This window comes from Hippocampus zosterae, chromosome 9 (genome assembly GCF_025434085.1).
Source record: "Hippocampus zosterae strain Florida chromosome 9, ASM2543408v3, whole genome shotgun sequence".
Taxonomy (NCBI): Eukaryota; Metazoa; Chordata; class Actinopteri; order Syngnathiformes; family Syngnathidae; genus Hippocampus; species Hippocampus zosterae.
The window spans coordinates 20,244,422-20,262,330 of NC_067459.1; the positions used below are offsets into that span (position 1 = coordinate 20,244,422).

At 41.0% G+C, this 17,909-nt stretch overlaps 2 protein-coding genes across 2 annotated transcripts in view; one reads left to right on the forward strand and one right to left on the reverse strand.

Annotated features, from left to right (window-relative positions):
• LOC127607452 (transforming acidic coiled-coil-containing protein 1-like) overlaps positions 1-17,909 on the forward strand; it is a 164,782-nt gene that overhangs the window by 102,776 nt on the left and 44,097 nt on the right. The window lies entirely within an intron of this gene.
• Positions 14,308-17,638, reverse strand: si:dkey-6e2.2 (uncharacterized). The gene is made up of 3 exons (XM_052075807.1): positions 17,347-17,638; positions 16,352-16,478; positions 14,308-15,923 (listed from the first exon to the last, which is right to left on the reverse strand). The coding sequence occupies exons 1-3, from the start codon at positions 17,633-17,635 to the stop codon at positions 15,545-15,547; spliced, it is 795 nt and encodes a 264-aa protein (XP_051931767.1). The 5' UTR covers positions 17,636-17,638; the 3' UTR covers positions 14,308-15,544.

A 17,909-nucleotide genomic window follows, 5' to 3' on the forward strand; every position in this document is an offset into this window, starting at 1 on the left:
GGCTCGGGTCGGGCCGGGCCGAGCTACTGAAACACTTGTGCTCCCGTTGACGGGCTTGACGGGAACTTGCCGACAAGGTCAGCAGTACCTGGCTCGGATCACGTCAGGACTGACGGCACAAGCATCTCACTCATCGTTTGTCAGCCAAACACGGAGCTCCTAGTGCGGAAAAAAAAAAGGGTTTGAATTGAAATGGATAATGGAACGTGGGTTCGTGATAAATAAATGTCGTCGCATTTTCCAACAGATTATATCGGTCAACAGCAAATTATAAATTACAGATAGCTGGGTGTGTCCCTCGAGGTATTTTTGACTACCACAATTCGGATTTTACCATGCGTTGTAATTCATGCCCATGTCGTTTCAGTGAAAGAAATTGCACCTGTTGCTGAACTTAAGCCTTAATTCATGAATAACTGAATATATCACATATTTATATATTCTAGTATTATTTGTTAAGGAAAAAAAATCAGGATAAATTTGTGATCAGCGCAAAAAAAAATCTTAAAGTTTAACTGGCATCTCTGAGTAAAGAAAAAAAAGGGTAAGGCGTGTTGGTTTTTACTTCTGCCTTTGATCTTAGAATTGACTGCCATTTGTTTGTTGACTGGATTACACAAAAGGATTAATGAGAGGGGTGCGGTTCAGGATGAATTAACGGCTCCATTTTGTTCCCGCTGTAACCGCGCAATTATGAACTAATAATATCGAGGCCTGTAACGTGTAAGCTGAGGACTGCACTCTCGCCGACTATAGCTTAGAAATGGCCATTTCTCTTTTCAGTTCATTTTTTATTTCAATGTGTTAGTTATTGACTTTACATTCAACCCATTTTCTTCCAAGCATTGAAGAACTTTGGCCCAGATGGTCTGTGGCCGATCCAAGCTGGGAAATTTGTCACAATAGCCTGAGATGTCTGGATGTGATTTGTTTATGCCATTATAAATGCACACCAGTTGTTTGCTTTTTACTGGCCGTGCATGCTGTCCACCACGAGGGCATAAAATTTTAAGACCTTTTTCCACTTGAACTTTTCATTACAATCAGATGATGAGATCAAATGACATTCTATTACAAATTTGTTGAGTTGTTTCGGTCAGATGACGTTGAGCGAGGTGTTTCCGTGCACATTGCATGCAAACATATTCATGGTTCTTTTTTTTTTTTTTTTTTTTCCCACAAAGCCATAAAATGCTGCTTTGTCTCTCATTTGGTGAGTGGATGACCACAGCAAAGAAAAAGTCTGCTTCATCCTCCGAGTGCTCGTTAATTTACCAGTGCGTGCATGTGTGTCCTGCTCAGCCGGTGGTTTGCAGTCTCTCTGCGTGGAGCGGAGATGTGAAGAGTGAATAAGGGGCACGGCCGCCATTTCGACTGCAGATCAAAAACACATCGGGCGGCGCACGGATGACAAACAGTCAAAACAGAACCTGATCTCAGGGGTAATTACCAGTGTTTGTTTAATCTCTGCAATGAGCTGTCGAAGAAGCAAGACCGCTGATGCTGCCTGTCTTCTCCCTTTAGCTGAAGTGAGAAAAAGGATTATTACTCAAGTGTGTGTGTGTGTGTGTGCGTGTGTGTGGGTGTGCGCGTGTGTGTGTGTCCGTGTGGGCACCCTCAAATCTCACTCAAATGCATGACTGGCGAAAATCTAACTTATTGGATGAAGCAAAACTCAAAAGGATCTAAATCGGGACCGCTTACATCAGTCAACATTTTGTCATGAAAATTCTTGCACACTGAACCAAGGATTAAATAAAATGTCAAAGTGCCCTCCAGTGAAGGGTGAACCGTGAGAACCGGTCAGTGAAATACTGGATCTGACCTCCAAAGGAACCAACCCGTTTACCACCTCTACAAGTCAGGACATTTCGAGTGAAAAAGTCTTGTCGGAGTAAGATCAAAGAACAAAAGATAATACCAACATAATACCAACATAATAACGACACAATGAGTCATCCTCGTCAAGCCTTTTTGCGTATTTTGATGTGTGTTACATCAAGCCACAAACACCCACAGAACAATTAAGGTGGCATAAGACCTGATTTCACCTCTGGCTAATCTCATTTTGCATTTATATGACAACATGGATGATGCTTGAGGACCGTGTGGATTACTTGAGCATTTATAATTACCTCCAATTCCACCCATTCCTCAGGGTAAAGGTCCGGATTTCCTAAGCAATACAATACAATACAATACATGCTGATTTATATCGCGCTTTCACAACAGCGGCAGCTGTAACAAAGCGCTTTACAAAACAGTTAACATAAAGTAAAATAATAAACACAACACATAACATAAAACACGGACAGTCGTGCAGTCCTATCCACTTTTCTGTCACAAGCTTTGTTGTTTGAAGCAGTTTGAGATAATGCTATAACAATGCTATAAACCAAAATGAGATGGTGAGCATGACGTAATGTTCTTTGTGGAATGAAGACTACAAAATGATCAAAGGATGACAACGGCAAACCAACATCATTGAAAATTTTTTTTGATTTATACATTGGTTTGAAATATATTACTTTAGTATACAATGTCTACCTGTCATCGTCAGTAGACTTGATTATCGTAGTGGTCCTCTGTCTGACTGGACTCCCTAAAATGAGCATCAAATAGCTGCAGCTCATTTGGAATGTCACAGCTTGAGAACAAAGAGATCAGAATATAATTCGCCAGTCGTATGTTTTTTTTTTTTTTGTACACTGGCTCCCAGTCAGCTGTAGATTTTAAGATTCAGCTACTGTTCTATAAATCACTGAATGGTTGGTGTCCGGAATACATCAAGGAAATGCTCATTGCATATGAACCCAATAAATAATAAATCAATATATCAAATGAAAGTAATGGTCACATGGTAAATATTTTTGCGTGTAACGCAAAATGCCATACACAGGCGAACGGGATTTCACATTGTGATTTTTATGGACCATCAACAATTAGGGAGGTCATGATACAGAGAGAGTGAGAGAGAAAAGAGAGCGATATATTCTCTACTTAGAGCACAGGTGTCAAAGTCAAGGCCCGAGGGCCAGATCTGGCCCGCCACTTCATTTTATGTGGCCCGCAAAAGCAATTCAAGCATGTCAAGTTCCATGATGCTTGTTAAAGTCTGCATCAAAATTTCAAATGGTCAAATATCATGCAATAATTACAATGTTTGAACAACCCATTATTCTTGACTTCTGATGTCTAAACTAATTATTTGTTGTTTGTTGTGTTTGTAATATGTGGAGGTGGTTAAACATGGGGTTTCACAAAATTCACAGTCATAAAGGCCCTCCAAGGGAAACCGTAACTACAATGTGGCCCGTGACAAAAATTAGTTTGACACCCCTTGACTAAGAGGGGACATTTGCTTCCTCTTCTTCTCCCTTCTTGATTAGGCCGCAGAATGACAGAAATCAGTGGTGCCTGAGAACAAAATAAATGGTGGTACACAGAGTGCTCACAACACAAACTAAATGGGTTTCTAAAAATAAAGGCCAAGCTACAAATGGAGGACTCTACAGCTGACAATAACTTCATTCCGTCCCCAACGCCCTTGGCGACTATTTGCGGAAACACTGTATTTTTAATACATGTATAACAAATACACACAAGGCAATTTAGTCCAAACAGGCCCATGCTCTTGGCATTCTATCATAGAGCCGAATGATTACTTTCCCCTTTGGTCTATTGACTCCGTTTAGTTCCTCCTACATCGGAAACATCTTCTCCCATTCAGCCTCGAACTCCCCCGCACACACATCCACACGCACATACCCACATGAACAGCATTTTGTGGTCATGTAGTGACAAACCCGGGGGATGAGAAGAGCTTTCATGCTGACAGGATGTCGGAGCTCAGCGGGAGACGGCTAACTAGAGGGAGCATCAAAGAACAGCTAAATCAGCTCGCTTCCACCAGCACACTCTTCACATTCCTCTAAGGTGCACAGACGAGAGGGAGGGCCTGTTTTGGAAACTCTCAAACCCACAAAAAAAATAAAAATAAAAAACAACAGCAACATCTTGGACAAGGCTTTGTAGAAGATGTGTGGCATGCATTGTAGTTTCCTGTTTTTAAGCAGTTTGCTGTAGAGCTCGCACGCTCCGTTCCGCACTGGTGGTGTTTGCCGCTTCAATACGACGACGATCTGCGTTTAAAGCTCATTTGGGCCTGGCGTGGTTTTGTGAAAGACTACGATGGAAGAAAAGTAAACAAAGATTTGGAGTAAATGAAATCAAATGCCTTAAATCTGTTTTTCCCAACTTTGGTGTCAAAGTCGAGGGCTGGGGGCCATATCTGGCCCGCCACATCATTTTATGTGGCCCGCAAAAGCAAATCAAGCATGTCAAGTTCCTGGATGCTTGCTAAAGTCTGAACCAAAATTTCAAATTGTCATATGTAATCCACAATAACAGATGACTTCTGATTTTAATTTTGTATGTTATATGTGGAGATGATTAAACATTTATATGGTTTCCCAAAATTCACAACTGCCCTCCAAAGAAAATCGTAACTACAATGTGGCCCGCGACAAAAATGATTTTAACACCCCTGAATTAAGAGAATAATTTTATTTTTATCTCAATATACAGCTCAGTTTCCTTGTAATACAGAAACCGTTTTTGTCAAATCTTCGTGGAAATAGCTTACCGATCTTCAGCAAAATCCGTAGACTAACGAAACGCACCCGCCAACAATTTACAAATGAAGCATAAAAAAAGGTCGTGGTGGGGACTTAAGAATTAGAATATTGTGCAAATGTGGACAAAAACTGCTTTCTTTGGTTTCCCCCACTGTGCTCACAGGAGCGAAGAGGAGTCTGAGACGGGAGTCTGAGACGGACACCCAGTGGGGGTCTACTTCATCCATCTTCCTGCCTCACCCCCTCCTCACCCATCCTCACCCTTCTGTCTCCAACGTAACCTCCAGGCACCTGTCTTCCCCTTTGGGATTGTTTTGCCCCTGCTCGGTCCATCTCCCCCCCTTCCCCTTCTTACATCATATTCACTTTCCTTTCATCCTTTATTGTGAGCTGTCTGGTGACCCGTCCCTCCCTCTTCTGTGTTTTTTTGGATGGACAAATTGACAATGGCGCCGCCGCTCGGTCTGGCGTCGGGACCTTCCCATACTAGCAACATGCCTGGGATGCTTTGCGCGCGCTCGCATACTTTCACATGACGCCAAGGAAACTAGAATGATTTACATGCAAAGCATTTCTCCATTTACTGCATGCTCCCTTTTGTCATGCTACTGTCTAGTGATGAGCCTTTGTGATTGTGATGAAGCGCCCTCGTGCTTTTTACTTCTCACTTTGTCAGCAGGCAATAAAGTCAATTTACTCCGCAGGCAAACAATACCTTGACTAATAAATGTCGTAAATGGATTAGTGAAGATGCATTTGACAGTAATGACAGTAGGCTGTACTAACAGAGTTCACAATGCGCATTTATGCTACATTGCTAAAAGTAAAGTCAGATCTCTTCATTTCTTCCAGAGCAGTGAATGTAGGCACTCTATGAAACAGCCTCAATTTTGATTGACATGGTCTTGATCAATTGTCAGTGTTTTATTTTATAGTGGTTGCAGTTTTAGCTGGTGTGGTCAATTAGTCAGATCCTCCCTTGCGAGCTCATCTCGTGGAGCCACAACAACAATGATAAATACAAACGTTCACAAAAATCATTCAAGCAAACGTAGCGTATTTGGGGTTTCATCTGGTTTGATTAAAAACATGTTTGCAAGTATGTTTTCTTGTCGCAAGGAAATTTTGAACATCCCTGCGAATCCATGATGTCACCGACAGTGGCGTTTGCAAAACAATCGAACGCATTTGTGAACGGTTGTAATATTTATTGTTATATGTTATTTTGGTAAATATGTAATTTGGTCCAAAATAAATGGGTGGCTGTAAGTGACGACATTTCTAATGAAAGAAAAAAAAGGTACAATTCCTTAAAATAATCCCAATCTACAGAACACTCACAACAGATGTTGCGTATAACAACCAAACTCTAATGACTAACTAGGTCAGTTAGCTATAATCTGCCTTAGGGTTCATCAACCATTGTAGTATTCCTCTTTGTCTCGTACTTTGACAATTTGTGTGTGCATTTGGGTTTTTTTTGGAGGAGGGGGGGGGCAGTGGGGGTTTTCCATGTGTAAAGGACTAAAGCCAGGCTCTTCTGAATGACAATAAACTTTTGAATCACTTGGTATTTACTGCTGAAGAGGTGGAGTATATTAAGTCAAGAGGCTGATTGTTGTGTTTGCCTTTGCTAATTGGCTTGAAGGCAGTAAGCCTTAGATACAAATCAGAGGGAAAGTCGTGATCAGAGGGAAAGGAGGCTGGGGAAAAGTAAAGCTGCAGATTACCCAAAAAGAACGTTTGGTTGGCATTATAAAAACATGCGGCCCAGTGTTGTTTATTCAAAATGTGATTATATTTTGGGCATTCCCACAAGCTGATTGAGATTGTGTACAGTCCTAACGTCGGAACAACACATATGAACCACCGTGGCGAGGAATAATTAAAATCTTCCCTTGGAGATGATCAGTTGGAGACTTGAAGGAAGGGAAACGTCGCACCGTGGGTACTTGTCTACCTAGTAATCAGGACAAGCTGTGGGGAGACTTGGCATCAACTCTCAACCGCAATTTCTTCCTCCGCAGTGGAAGAGGACGCGGAGCAATAACAGAGGGGGGAAAATGTCGCTCTAGAATTTGTGCTGGACGAGCAGAAAACTAGCCATGCCTATGATGTGCTGTAAGCTACGATGGCAAACCACATGCCTAAAAGGGACTTATTCTATATGTGTGGGTCTGTGTGCATGTGCACATTTATGTGCATCACATAGTCACACATACCCCCCCACCAAAAAAAAACTGAGAGACTACTCATCCACTTTTTGGTTCGAGGAAGCACAAATTGTGTGTTCTCTATAAATTCAAGTGGTATAGTGAAGTAGGGGGCGGGTGGCAGGGGAGCTCGGTGGTTGACTTGCAGTGAATTTTAAAAGCCAAAAATTTGCGATCTGAAATGGTCATGGCTGTAACCAGTATTCACAGTGAATTTCCGGCCACGGTGGCATGCCTAAGTCCCCCTGATTATTTTCTGGTTCAGGGGTTGCTACATTTCAAAGCGGTGGGCCTGACCGCGTCTGTGGTTCAGTCTCGTTAAGGGGGCCTATATTTCTGCGGGGAAACACACAAAAAGCCTGAAGCTAAATTAGAAGTGACGATCAATCACACAGAGTTCCCATTCTTCCACCGGGGTGTGGTGTCGGCTCGGACGCACACACTGACTCCAAGTGGGCTGATATTTGTCCATGTGTTGGTTATAAAAGGCTGAACGTATAGTGAGGCATGGGAAAGTCTAGTGGAGCTTGGAGTGTTCAGGCAATGACTAAAGCTGTGTCCTGTGCGAAGACGTTTCAGTGGAAATATACCATCACCAAAATGCCATTCAAATGAATGGGAAGTGACAGCCGAGGATGCTGTTTGTGCGCATTTACATGATTCAGAATTTCATATATTACAAGTGTGACAAGGCAACATGACTGGCTTGATTTTTTTTTGTTTTTGTTTTGTGCACTACGACCTGTCATAAAAGTGAGGCTGTAGGTAAACAATATCTAGCTAGCTAGATAGCTAGCTAGTTAGATATGGATTCTGTTATCCTTGGAAAGAGCCTTCATCAGTTTGAAACAGAACCCTTGATGATGAGCTTCAAATGTATCATTTTTGAAAAGATGAAAAGTTTTCCTGTTTTTTTTTATAAATACAAACAGGCGACAGTCCTATTGCTACAGCCCTGCAAATATGAATAAGACACTGGAATATGCAAACCATTCATTGATTAATAAAGAAAAATGCTCATCGGCTGCTTATTATCCCGGCTATTCTCTAAAACCACATTTCAAAACGCCTCACACAACATATCCTGTCCGCGGTTCTTTAATATTTGACGTGTGTAAATAAGGCAACTCTGTCAGACACAGATGAAGTGTGCTAAATTGCTCGAGAAACATTATAATCAATGGCTCTGTGGTCTGCCACACACTTACACTCAATACTGAACACATGTGCATGTCCTCCGTTTTATCAGATGACCATTTTCTGTGTTTAGAGTTACGGTTATAACCGTATTATTAATTCTCCTCATTTAGGACCTGACACAAAAATGTGTCGAGTCATTTTCGGGCTCAATCACATTGTTTAATTGTCTAATTGCCCAAAGGTCCGATTCAACAAACAGTTGTGGTTTGACTTGTTCAGTTCAGTCCGTGACACACCTCATAACTCAATTGCCTGACATACAGTATATGAAATCCTTTTTTGTCCATTGAAATCCCATTCATTTGTTCCGGCACCCCCTACCAATACAGCAATTTTTGTATGTTTTTAAACAAAGAAAACTAACACTGCATTGTAAAATACAGAAATAAAATGTTTTTATAAAGTGGAAGGACACTGAAAGTATAGTATCGCTCTTGATATGTCTTGTCGTGTCCTCGTGATCAATGCGGTTGCAACTTCTGCACCATGCTCCTTGCGAGTGCTTTCATTTTTGTTTGCTATATTTTTCTGTTCCATAAATAGCTGCAACTGATGACGTGTCTCACTCACAAGTCAAACGCTCGCAACAGACGTCATGCAGCAAGCAACAGCCCCTAATTTGTGCAAGTCTGCACGGCATTATTATGCGTCAAATGATCATGCACAAGCATTGTGTCTTCATGACATGTAGGAAATTCTGGCTGGCCTCTCGGCTCAATAGTTGAAGGACATCGGAAGGTAGGAAGAATTTCTGCTGGACATGGTCTCTGTTGGGTTTGTGATGTTTTCCCCAGTCTGCTCTAGTCTGCTCAGTATGCTAATGGTCAAGACAAGCTCTTAACGGAATAAACCGTCTTCCAAGGTTGTGTGATTGTAATTACACGCTATTGAGTGTTTGCCATTAAAACCATTTCCTCTTCAAATCCTGCATGTACTTTTCTAATTCACCAATCACTTTGTTTTTGGCTGCAGCCATTGCTTTGACCTTCTCCTCTTGCAGCCTTTTGCTGCTCGAGACAGTCAGACTCAGGGGACCGGATGTTATTAACGGCTGGGAGTGTCGTGCTATGTTGTCTCAACTGTGAGCTCGTCTCTATTTCTCCCATGTGGCCTCAGTCATCTTTTTGGCCCAATGAAAAAAAAAAAATACAAGAAGTTGTTAACGATGCGCTGGCCTTGACGAGAACATGAGAAGCAGGGTGGGAGAAAATACCAAAGAGACACATTTGTTGAGGTTTAATTCCCAAGTCTATCTTGTAAACATGCCAAAGGATGCATAAGAGCGGCCATTGTTTGTGAGCCGCCTCTTTGCAAAGTCAACTAACGGGAACGAAAGAGCAGCATGTGTCACCCGTTTGGACACATAGCAAAATACAACATTCTGTGGAGAAAAAATGCTCCTTGACCATTTATTCCAACACATTACGTGTTCCGTCCCAGAGTCATGTCTCCGTGACATCTGTCCACTGGGGATGAGGCAATGGGAAGGCGTGCAACCTGCCCAGTCCACCCTTTTGTGTCAGTGTACATATATTTGTCAGCATCACATCTGTCAAACTGGAACTGGATGATTGCGCAGAGGTCACCAAGTGCAAATGTCCGAACGCATGTGATCGACTTGAGGAGAGAAACAAATTGTGTACCGGGGAATCATGGAGCACTCAACCTTCTTCTGAGCACTATTAATTGTAAATGTGTTGAGTTGAACCAACTAACTTTTAAATTGCTAGCAATAAAAACATGAAAGGTTGTCATAATGACTTTATTACCGTAGCAAGATGACACCAGTCAAAAGCAAAGTCATGACAGAAAAAGAAAAGGGCTGGATTCAATTTCATAGAAGCATTATAAAAAAAAGGGGGGGGGGTCTCCCCAGCCAAATAGTAAATGAGAATATCAAATTTTCAGTTTGTGGTTACAGTCAAGGTTGACAGTATACTATGGAAACCTTCTGATGTCAAACATGCTGGCCAGTGTAACATATGAGGACTTGGAGAGAGAGACTCCTGAAGGAAATGAAACGCCCCGCATTGCACTTTTTAACATTCGTAACTGTCATACGCATGCAAAACAATTTAGAAGCTGTATACCGTCATCCATTTAGTGTACCACTTATCTTCCTTTGGGTCAGGCCAGAGGCGGGGTATGCAATGGACTGCTTACCAGCCAATCACAGGGCACAAGCAACCAACCTTTCAGATTCACACGATTCATAGGTTAATCCAAACATACCAATTCTTTTTTTTTTAATGTGGGCGAAAACTGAAGTAACCAGGGAAAGCCTACTCGAGCACTGAGAGAACATGAACATGTCACAAATGAAAAGCGGAACCGAGATTTGAACCCCAAAACTCAGAGCTGTGAGGCAGTCGTGCTCACAACCACCTCACAGTGCACAAAAGAATAAAACTCCTGAATGTGCGCACTCACATTTAACTGATCATGATTGCGCAGAGGAAGGATTAAAGAAATATAGTGTACATTGAATGGTTTTTTTTTGTAGCGATTGAGCGGCCTAACTAGATACGTGTAGCGTCCATTCTACTTGTCCAAGAACTAAGCTGAATAGATTCCATTCAAGAGGTAAAGTCAGGAAGTAAAATGTTCCTATCATCTTCAAAAAATGCGCAAGCTATAATTGAGGACTTTGAATCGTACCATCACTGCTGTTTTATCTTGATAACACGGGCACACACACAACAAGGCATTGAAAATGTCAGCTCGCCATTTTTTTTAAGCGATTGACTGATGAAAGGTATAATTTTGGAAAGCAATTTAGCCCCTTCAAAAAGCTTCGAGTGCCATATTAGGTAGGAATGTGAAAGCTGTCCAGGCAAAAAATGATCCAATTTTCTCTGGCTTTAATTACAAAGAGGATCCCGTTTCATTGGCACAGCAATGGCTGACCCTTTTTTGAAGACCATTGTGGAAAATGATCAAGTCAGGCATATCCAGAATGTTCTAATCTGGGCTCCCTATTAGTGAGGCCATATGAAACGGTAACACACACTTCCACTTAAGGAATGTGGCAATCAATAAGAATTCATGAGAGGGAGAGAGAGAGAGATGACACTGCTGACCATATTTAAACATGACTATGCTTCAAATGTAGTCTTTAATCAATCATTTGTTTGTGGTTGTGGGTATGTTGAAATGGAAAAAAAGAGGCAAAAGTGACTCTGTCTTAAAAGAAAAATAATAATAAATCCTTTCTCAAATGTCCTTTTACCAACTAAATAAAAGCATCGGTTGTGGCTAATCCAAGGCGCAGACACATTTGTGCCTGAGGTCGTTTTAGTAATGGGCATTGCCCACTCTAATCTAAACAAATGTGAACATTTGCAGCAGCAGCTGCCTTATGGAAAGTCTAAATTTGTAATTGCAACATCTGTACTTAACCTATTGCTGCATGTGTTTTGCATTATTATTTTTCCGGGAAACTTGGATGCACATGACCTTGCATGCAATACTTACTGAGTCAGATCCAGAAAGTGGGTAGTGGCAAATATGGTGGTACAAAACAATTACACTAACCTATGACCGGCATGTAAAAAAAAACTCTAGGCTGTGTGTGTGTGTGTGTGTGTGTGTGCCATTTATGTTTTGTTCTTGCTTTAATTAAACCGGCATGATTTTATGACAATTATAAGATTTAGAGCCCAAGCAAACCAATTCCTGGAGAATTTCTTGAACGACAATTTCTTCAGAGCTCAAAGAGCCTTCGTCTGTTTGCTTTGTTGTCATCATGCCAACCAAAGCAGGCCAAATGAGTAAATTTCATGCCACGGCAAAGTCCACCAAGTGTCAGCTTTGGTCATATGTCATGGGAAGAGGGACATGAAGAAAAGCGCGCAGGGGAGGGACGTGTCTGGAGAGTCGTTTGTAAGCCCGACGGGTGTGACAGGTCGGCTCCCAACTCAAAGGCAACGACTCCCATGTCATGATGCTTCATCCAACCAGGCTGCAGGACATTCCTCTCCTGTTTCGAGAGTGTCATCAACTGCCCTGAGCAGTTTGTCTCACTGATGGGACATGTTTCACCCCCCACCCCCACCCCCCATCAAATAACTTATTATGAGAAAATAGAGCAGATGGCTTGTTTGTGGTAAACTCCATGACACTACCAAGAATACTCTACAAGCATGGGCGCAGCCCTTGGAAAACACGAAGGCCTGATGCTCACTTCAAATAAGCGCAACACTAGCCAGAGCAACTTTTGTTGTCCTTTTTTTGGGGGGGAGTCGCATCCTCAGGCGAAGATGAGATAAGAACCTTTGATAGAATTAAGACAACGTCAGATAGCCACTTGATGAGTCCTGTGAAGATAAAGCAGTCGTGACGGACATGTCTGATAATAGCGCAAACAAAGAGAAAGTGGAGATTAAGGGGTTTCTTTTGAGGCTCTTAAGTGGACTGCCCAGAGGACACTCCAGAACATGGCTCATCTGTCAGGAATGGGGGCAATGGATACTGTCACTGACACGTCATCCAGCAAGAGATAGCATCTAGGAATGCCAAAGAATGCCTAGGAAGTTCATTTTTTAAAATATAGAAATAAAGAGTAAAGAAATACTCTACCTTACCTTGAAATGAAGTTGTTTCTGTAGTTTTGAATACATTCATAGAAACCAAAACTCCAACTTATGCCCAGACAATGTTGATGGTTTGACAACTGAAATCAAATTTTACCCCAAAAATAAATAAAATGACGGGCGTATGAAAGTATGTATCATCTGAATCGTGGGTATTGTATCTGAAAATAAAAGTTGAAATGTTTATCTTGTGCAAGATTCATGCTTTGATGTCAAAGCCAAATGTTTCCAGGCTTCAGCCCTATAAAAAGCACTTTAGATACTTGCAACGGCTTGTCTCCTTAAGTAGCAGTGACAAAGCCAGTTGTACTGACGGGAACCAAGTTGAATTCTTCACAACACTGTTTGAATCAATGGATTCTACTGTGATGGAAATCGCATCACAGTAGCGTGTACAATAACTCAACAATGAAGTATTTGACACACGCAAATACTATCGGGAAACAAATTAGGCATAAGTTAGGAAGGTGTTAGTGAGTCCAGAAAGGGTTGCTTCAATTTCTTCTCCTACTCTATTAGATTTAAACTTCCAGTGGCCGGAATACATTCTGTATATCCCCCAGTTACGGGGCTTTCTATTCTTCAACAAGAGACGCTAGCCACTAGCTAGCTCAAGGGCTAACAAGCTACGGGAGGTTCATATTGCGGCAGGCTCATACATCACTGATCGCTTGGCATTATATGAATGTGTAAGTCAACCATTTATTAACAAAATGGCGGATGTCAATCAACTTGTGGCTCCAGGAAATAAAAGCCATATGAGCACGTATATACTTACTGCTAGTTACGGACCCATATTGCTTTGCGTAACATAAAACACATCACACTTGACAGTTCTGGAATGTGTGCCATCCAGGGATGATGCACAATTGGGGCAGAGGCATAAGTGACTCGCTAAAAGCAAACTGTAAGATTCATAATTATATACTGTACAGGTTGTGGCACAAGGAGACTCGTGATGGAGGCTCAAGTGCGTCACTGGGCAACACTCAAAACTCCCCAAAACTGAACGGGTGAAAAAACGTTTCATGCACAGTTAAATACTACATAAAGAACATCTCTGTGTTTTCAGCAATTATCTTCAAACATGTCCAATGTATTCATGTATAAACCTGTTGACAAGCGGCGCTTATTACATCACCTCTTGTCACACTTTGGTCTTAAGTAAGCTAATGAATAAAAACCCTAAGCCGAATGCGAGATTTTAAGAAAACATAGTGAAGGCCGCATCGAGAAAATTGTCATCAAGGAGCTTTTCTGCACATGCGTGTCAGCCAGTTTTCCAAAAACCAGTTACGACAGGCCATGGCTGCTTAAATGGTAATTTTATTGTGTTGAAAGAAAACTTGGACAGATTGTGTGTTGAAAGAAAACTTGGACAGACGGCTCACATTACCGCATTCAGTGTCATGAATTCAATCATGCTGGGCAGTTTTAACTCAAGTGGCTCTGCGATGAGCTGTTTATTTTTCACAGCAAAGCTAAAGATAAGATATCCTTTATTCGTCCCACACTGGGGAAATTTACAATGATTTTCTAATTCTAATTCTAAAAAGAATGTATGAAAAACAAAAGCTTTAAAAGCTGAAATGGCAGCAAGATACGGCATTCGGTTGAACATACACATGCATCAACACTTAACAAAGGGAATGAGCAAACCACACAGCAAATAGGAGGCTTTTATTTGAAGTCTGGCTACAGTGTTTACATTTCAGTGTAAGGCTCGGTCACTTACAAAGACACTGATTTATGAGAAATATTACGCACAAATTACTACATTTTTGTCTAGACTGAACATTATTTCCACCACGTTTATTTTGGCATGAACCGTTTTCAGGTTGGGGACTGCAAGTCAAGAGTAAATGCTACGAAGCAGCATGAAATCTATTTTCCACAGAAAAAAAACCCACACTGGTTGCTTTTTTGTTTCAAAATATGCAAAAGTAAATGATCATTTTAAAAACTACTTTGTAAATAGAACTCATCATACAGTACAGTATTTTTCATGTCATATTTCAGAATGTTTCAAGATCAGTGACTTTTTCCATTTTCTTTTTTAATTTTCACAGTCAGATTATGCAAGAAATGGCATGTAACACGCTGACCAATTATTAGACATTAACAGCTGGATCTAAAAAAAAAATCTATATCCAAATACGTAACACCAAATTTTGAGTCACAGCTCATATTCATATGATCACTATATGAGATACTGAATAATGCGGTGCAATATCACATCCGAAAATGTCTGCTTTTGATAAGCCTCAATATTATTTGATCATTCTTATTTTAAGACCCAAATGTCACACCCCAAAAAGATTTTTTTTTACCAGAAATTTCATTGTGCTAATCCCCAAGCGACATCAGTACCATTTGAAACAATGAAAGCCTTTTTTTATATATATTCTATGCATTTGGGTCCTCATTTGGAAGCCACAAGTTTTGTTTATGATGTGGACATTTAAAAAAATGGCTGATATGAGAGTAGCACAGTGGACGGCTGAATATTCACGTCTAAAAGAAAAAAAATAATAAAATGCCCCCCCCCCCCCCCCCAATGCATCTTAATGGGTGTCAATTACACCCAGATTTTCACTATTCGCGGGTCGACCTGGTCAAACACAAATGATGTTAACGTGTTGCGGGATCATAGTGTGGAGTACATTTATAGTAGGGGTTGAACTATGAATTTAGTTAATTCATTGTAGGGGTCGTTTCTCATTTTCACGACCGTAATTGCATCAGCGCTTGGTCCCTAAACCCTGTAAACAATGTTCAGTGTATTCGCAGAGGCAAAAATATGAAGTACATACTATACGTCTACATCAATTAGTGTCCAACCACAATAAAAGAATGAATCAGAGGACTCGAGACACAAGCAGATGCAACAGGTGAAAAGCCTTCAGTCCTGTAGGGACTTGGCCGTTTGCTTCTTCATCTGCTGAATTTTGAGTGTATAATACTCCTCTTGAAGCTTGAGGACTGCCTCCTGTCTTCTTAGCACCGACATTTCCAAATCCATTCTCTCTTGCGAAGGGGTGCAATGCGCTGCATGTGTGCAAGGACAGCAGTGGGAATTGGACTGCTCCCCGGAGGCTGCAGAAAAATGAGGGCTAAACTGCACAGCAAATTGTTTGGGAATGTTACAAAAAGGGTTAAATTTCTGTCCCGGCGTAGTCGTGGATGGATCTGCATTGTCAGCAGGGAGCACGAGATCCACCTCCTCGTGTTTAGCTTTAAATTGCTCGCCAGTGGAGAACATGCTTCCATCTTTGGTGCCACTGAAAGGGAAGAAGTGTTGGATTTGTCAACAACTAGCAACTTATTACAGAAGTACCTTGACCAACCTACAAGCTTTTTCAAGTTACAACTCATTGCTGTGTTGAGTTTTGGCTTTCTGTTGAGAGCCGTTGGTTGAGTGAAGAACGAGCTTCGGATAGGCCGCTGCTTGAGTGAATTGTTAAAAAAAAAAACACTTTAAGCTGTGTACTGAATAGGACAAACAATCACATATACAGATACAAAACAAAACACTCGCTGGAAGCGATTCATAGCATTTCAAGTCATTTCAATAGAGAAAATTCATATGATATACAAGCTAACTGAATTGAGATGTATGAATATGGAAAGAATTCGATTTGTAAGTCAAGGTACCACTGTACATCATATTATGAAATGGCCCAAAAAATATTGATGATCGATACATCACCTGTTTTGTTGACTTTCCGTCAGGTCAAAAGGTTGGGAGTCTTCATCTTGTTGTAGTACTGAAGGATTCATCACAGAAATCACAATCTGGGTCAAAGCACTGAACTGATCCAAAGATAGGTCATCATCTGTGAAAAGCAGCAATGCGTTATCTTTGGACACAGATTATGGTAGAGATGGCATTTAAAAAAACACAACCAAACTGAAGGGCTAACGCTGTGTTTCAAATTATTCCTTTTTATAACTTTTCATACATTTATTTGCTCATTATAAAGTATTCATTTTTCCATCTGCAGTTTTTGTTCATTTGACCCTATCATCTATGCATTTCACTGAATATTTTTAACTGGCAATCACTACTTTCACTACTAAAAATACAATACAAAATGGCATATGTTTCACATTATCAACTGCTAAATCTAATTTTAAAAAACTGCACAAGCCCATAACTAACCAACACGCAAGTTTTAAAGAAGTCTGAAGGAATATTTCGTTATATGGGAACAAGTTCAAAAAAGGTTTTAAAAGCCATTTTGACCAACAAAGGGATTTACTAATCAAGTTACATATTGGCATACACACATTAGATCCCATTTAAGACTGCAAGAATTTCATGTGAAAGTTGCTGTTTGCAGATGTATTGCTGTCTACCGTCTAAAGATTTTCCTTTCAAGGATGCTCAACAGGTTCTCATTAAGTGATGATGCTGGCGCACCCTGAGTTGACCTTGATTCCTGTAGCAGCCACAGCTTCAATGCTATTTTGTGCAGTGTGGAATGCTGTGTTGTCTTGCATGGCAATTATTTTGCTGCCCGGGGTAAGGTGCTTTTTTTTAATACCGTGGCAGGAAATGGTCAGTTAAAAACTTCTTGGCTCATGGCACATATTCACCAACCATCCATCAGGACATTACAAAGTAGTATGGTGATTTCACTGACTTCATGTATGCATAAAATGTTCGAACACAGTGTACAAGAGGCTGCAAATGTTACTCACCTGTACCCGTGTGCATCTTCTGTCTTTTAATCTCCTCCCTCGACTTTGCCAGGAGATTTTCCCACTTTTTGCTGCAGTCAGACACAGTCCGCTGCATCTGTGGAAAGGCTGAGTTGATGGTGTGTGTTATTTCGTCCCAGGCCTGCCGTTTATCATATAAACCGGTGGTGCACTTCCCTCTGATGACTTCTTTTCTTTCACGGACTAGCTGAGCAAGAAGATAACACTCCTGGTCAGTCCAATTGGGTCTGCGCTTCCTGCTTGACATCGCCTCAAGTTGGAGTGGCATGATTAATTGATTATGTTTTAGAGATTACTGGAATACAGCACAGGAAAGTAGAAATCAACCCAACTAAATCGGGAGTTCAAAGTGATTTGCTAAAAGTAAAGACCTCTCACAGGCTTTATCAATGTACGTAACACAGAGATATTAAAAGGTAAGCAGCCCGAATGAAGATCGAGTAAAGCGCATATTCACAACGGGCACAGTAGCTACAGATTGCAAAAGATAATGTCCTAAACACGCTGTAATTCGTTGTCCTCCGGTAAACCTTGAGGCGGAC

Excerpts from the sequence above, each read along its gene's own strand:
- si:dkey-6e2.2 (XM_052075807.1), bottom strand. The coding sequence starts at position 17,635 with ATGCCACTCCAACTTGAGGCGATGTCAAGCAGGAAGCGCAGACCCAAT. Across the intron at positions 16,479-17,346 it reads GAAGATGCACACGGGTACAG|ATGATGACCTATCTTTGGAT; the intron begins GTGAGTAACATT and ends TGCTTTTCACAG. Across the intron at positions 15,924-16,351 it reads ACGGAAAGTCAACAAAACAG|TGGCACCAAAGATGGAAGCA; the intron begins GTGATGTATCGA and ends CTTCCCTTTCAG.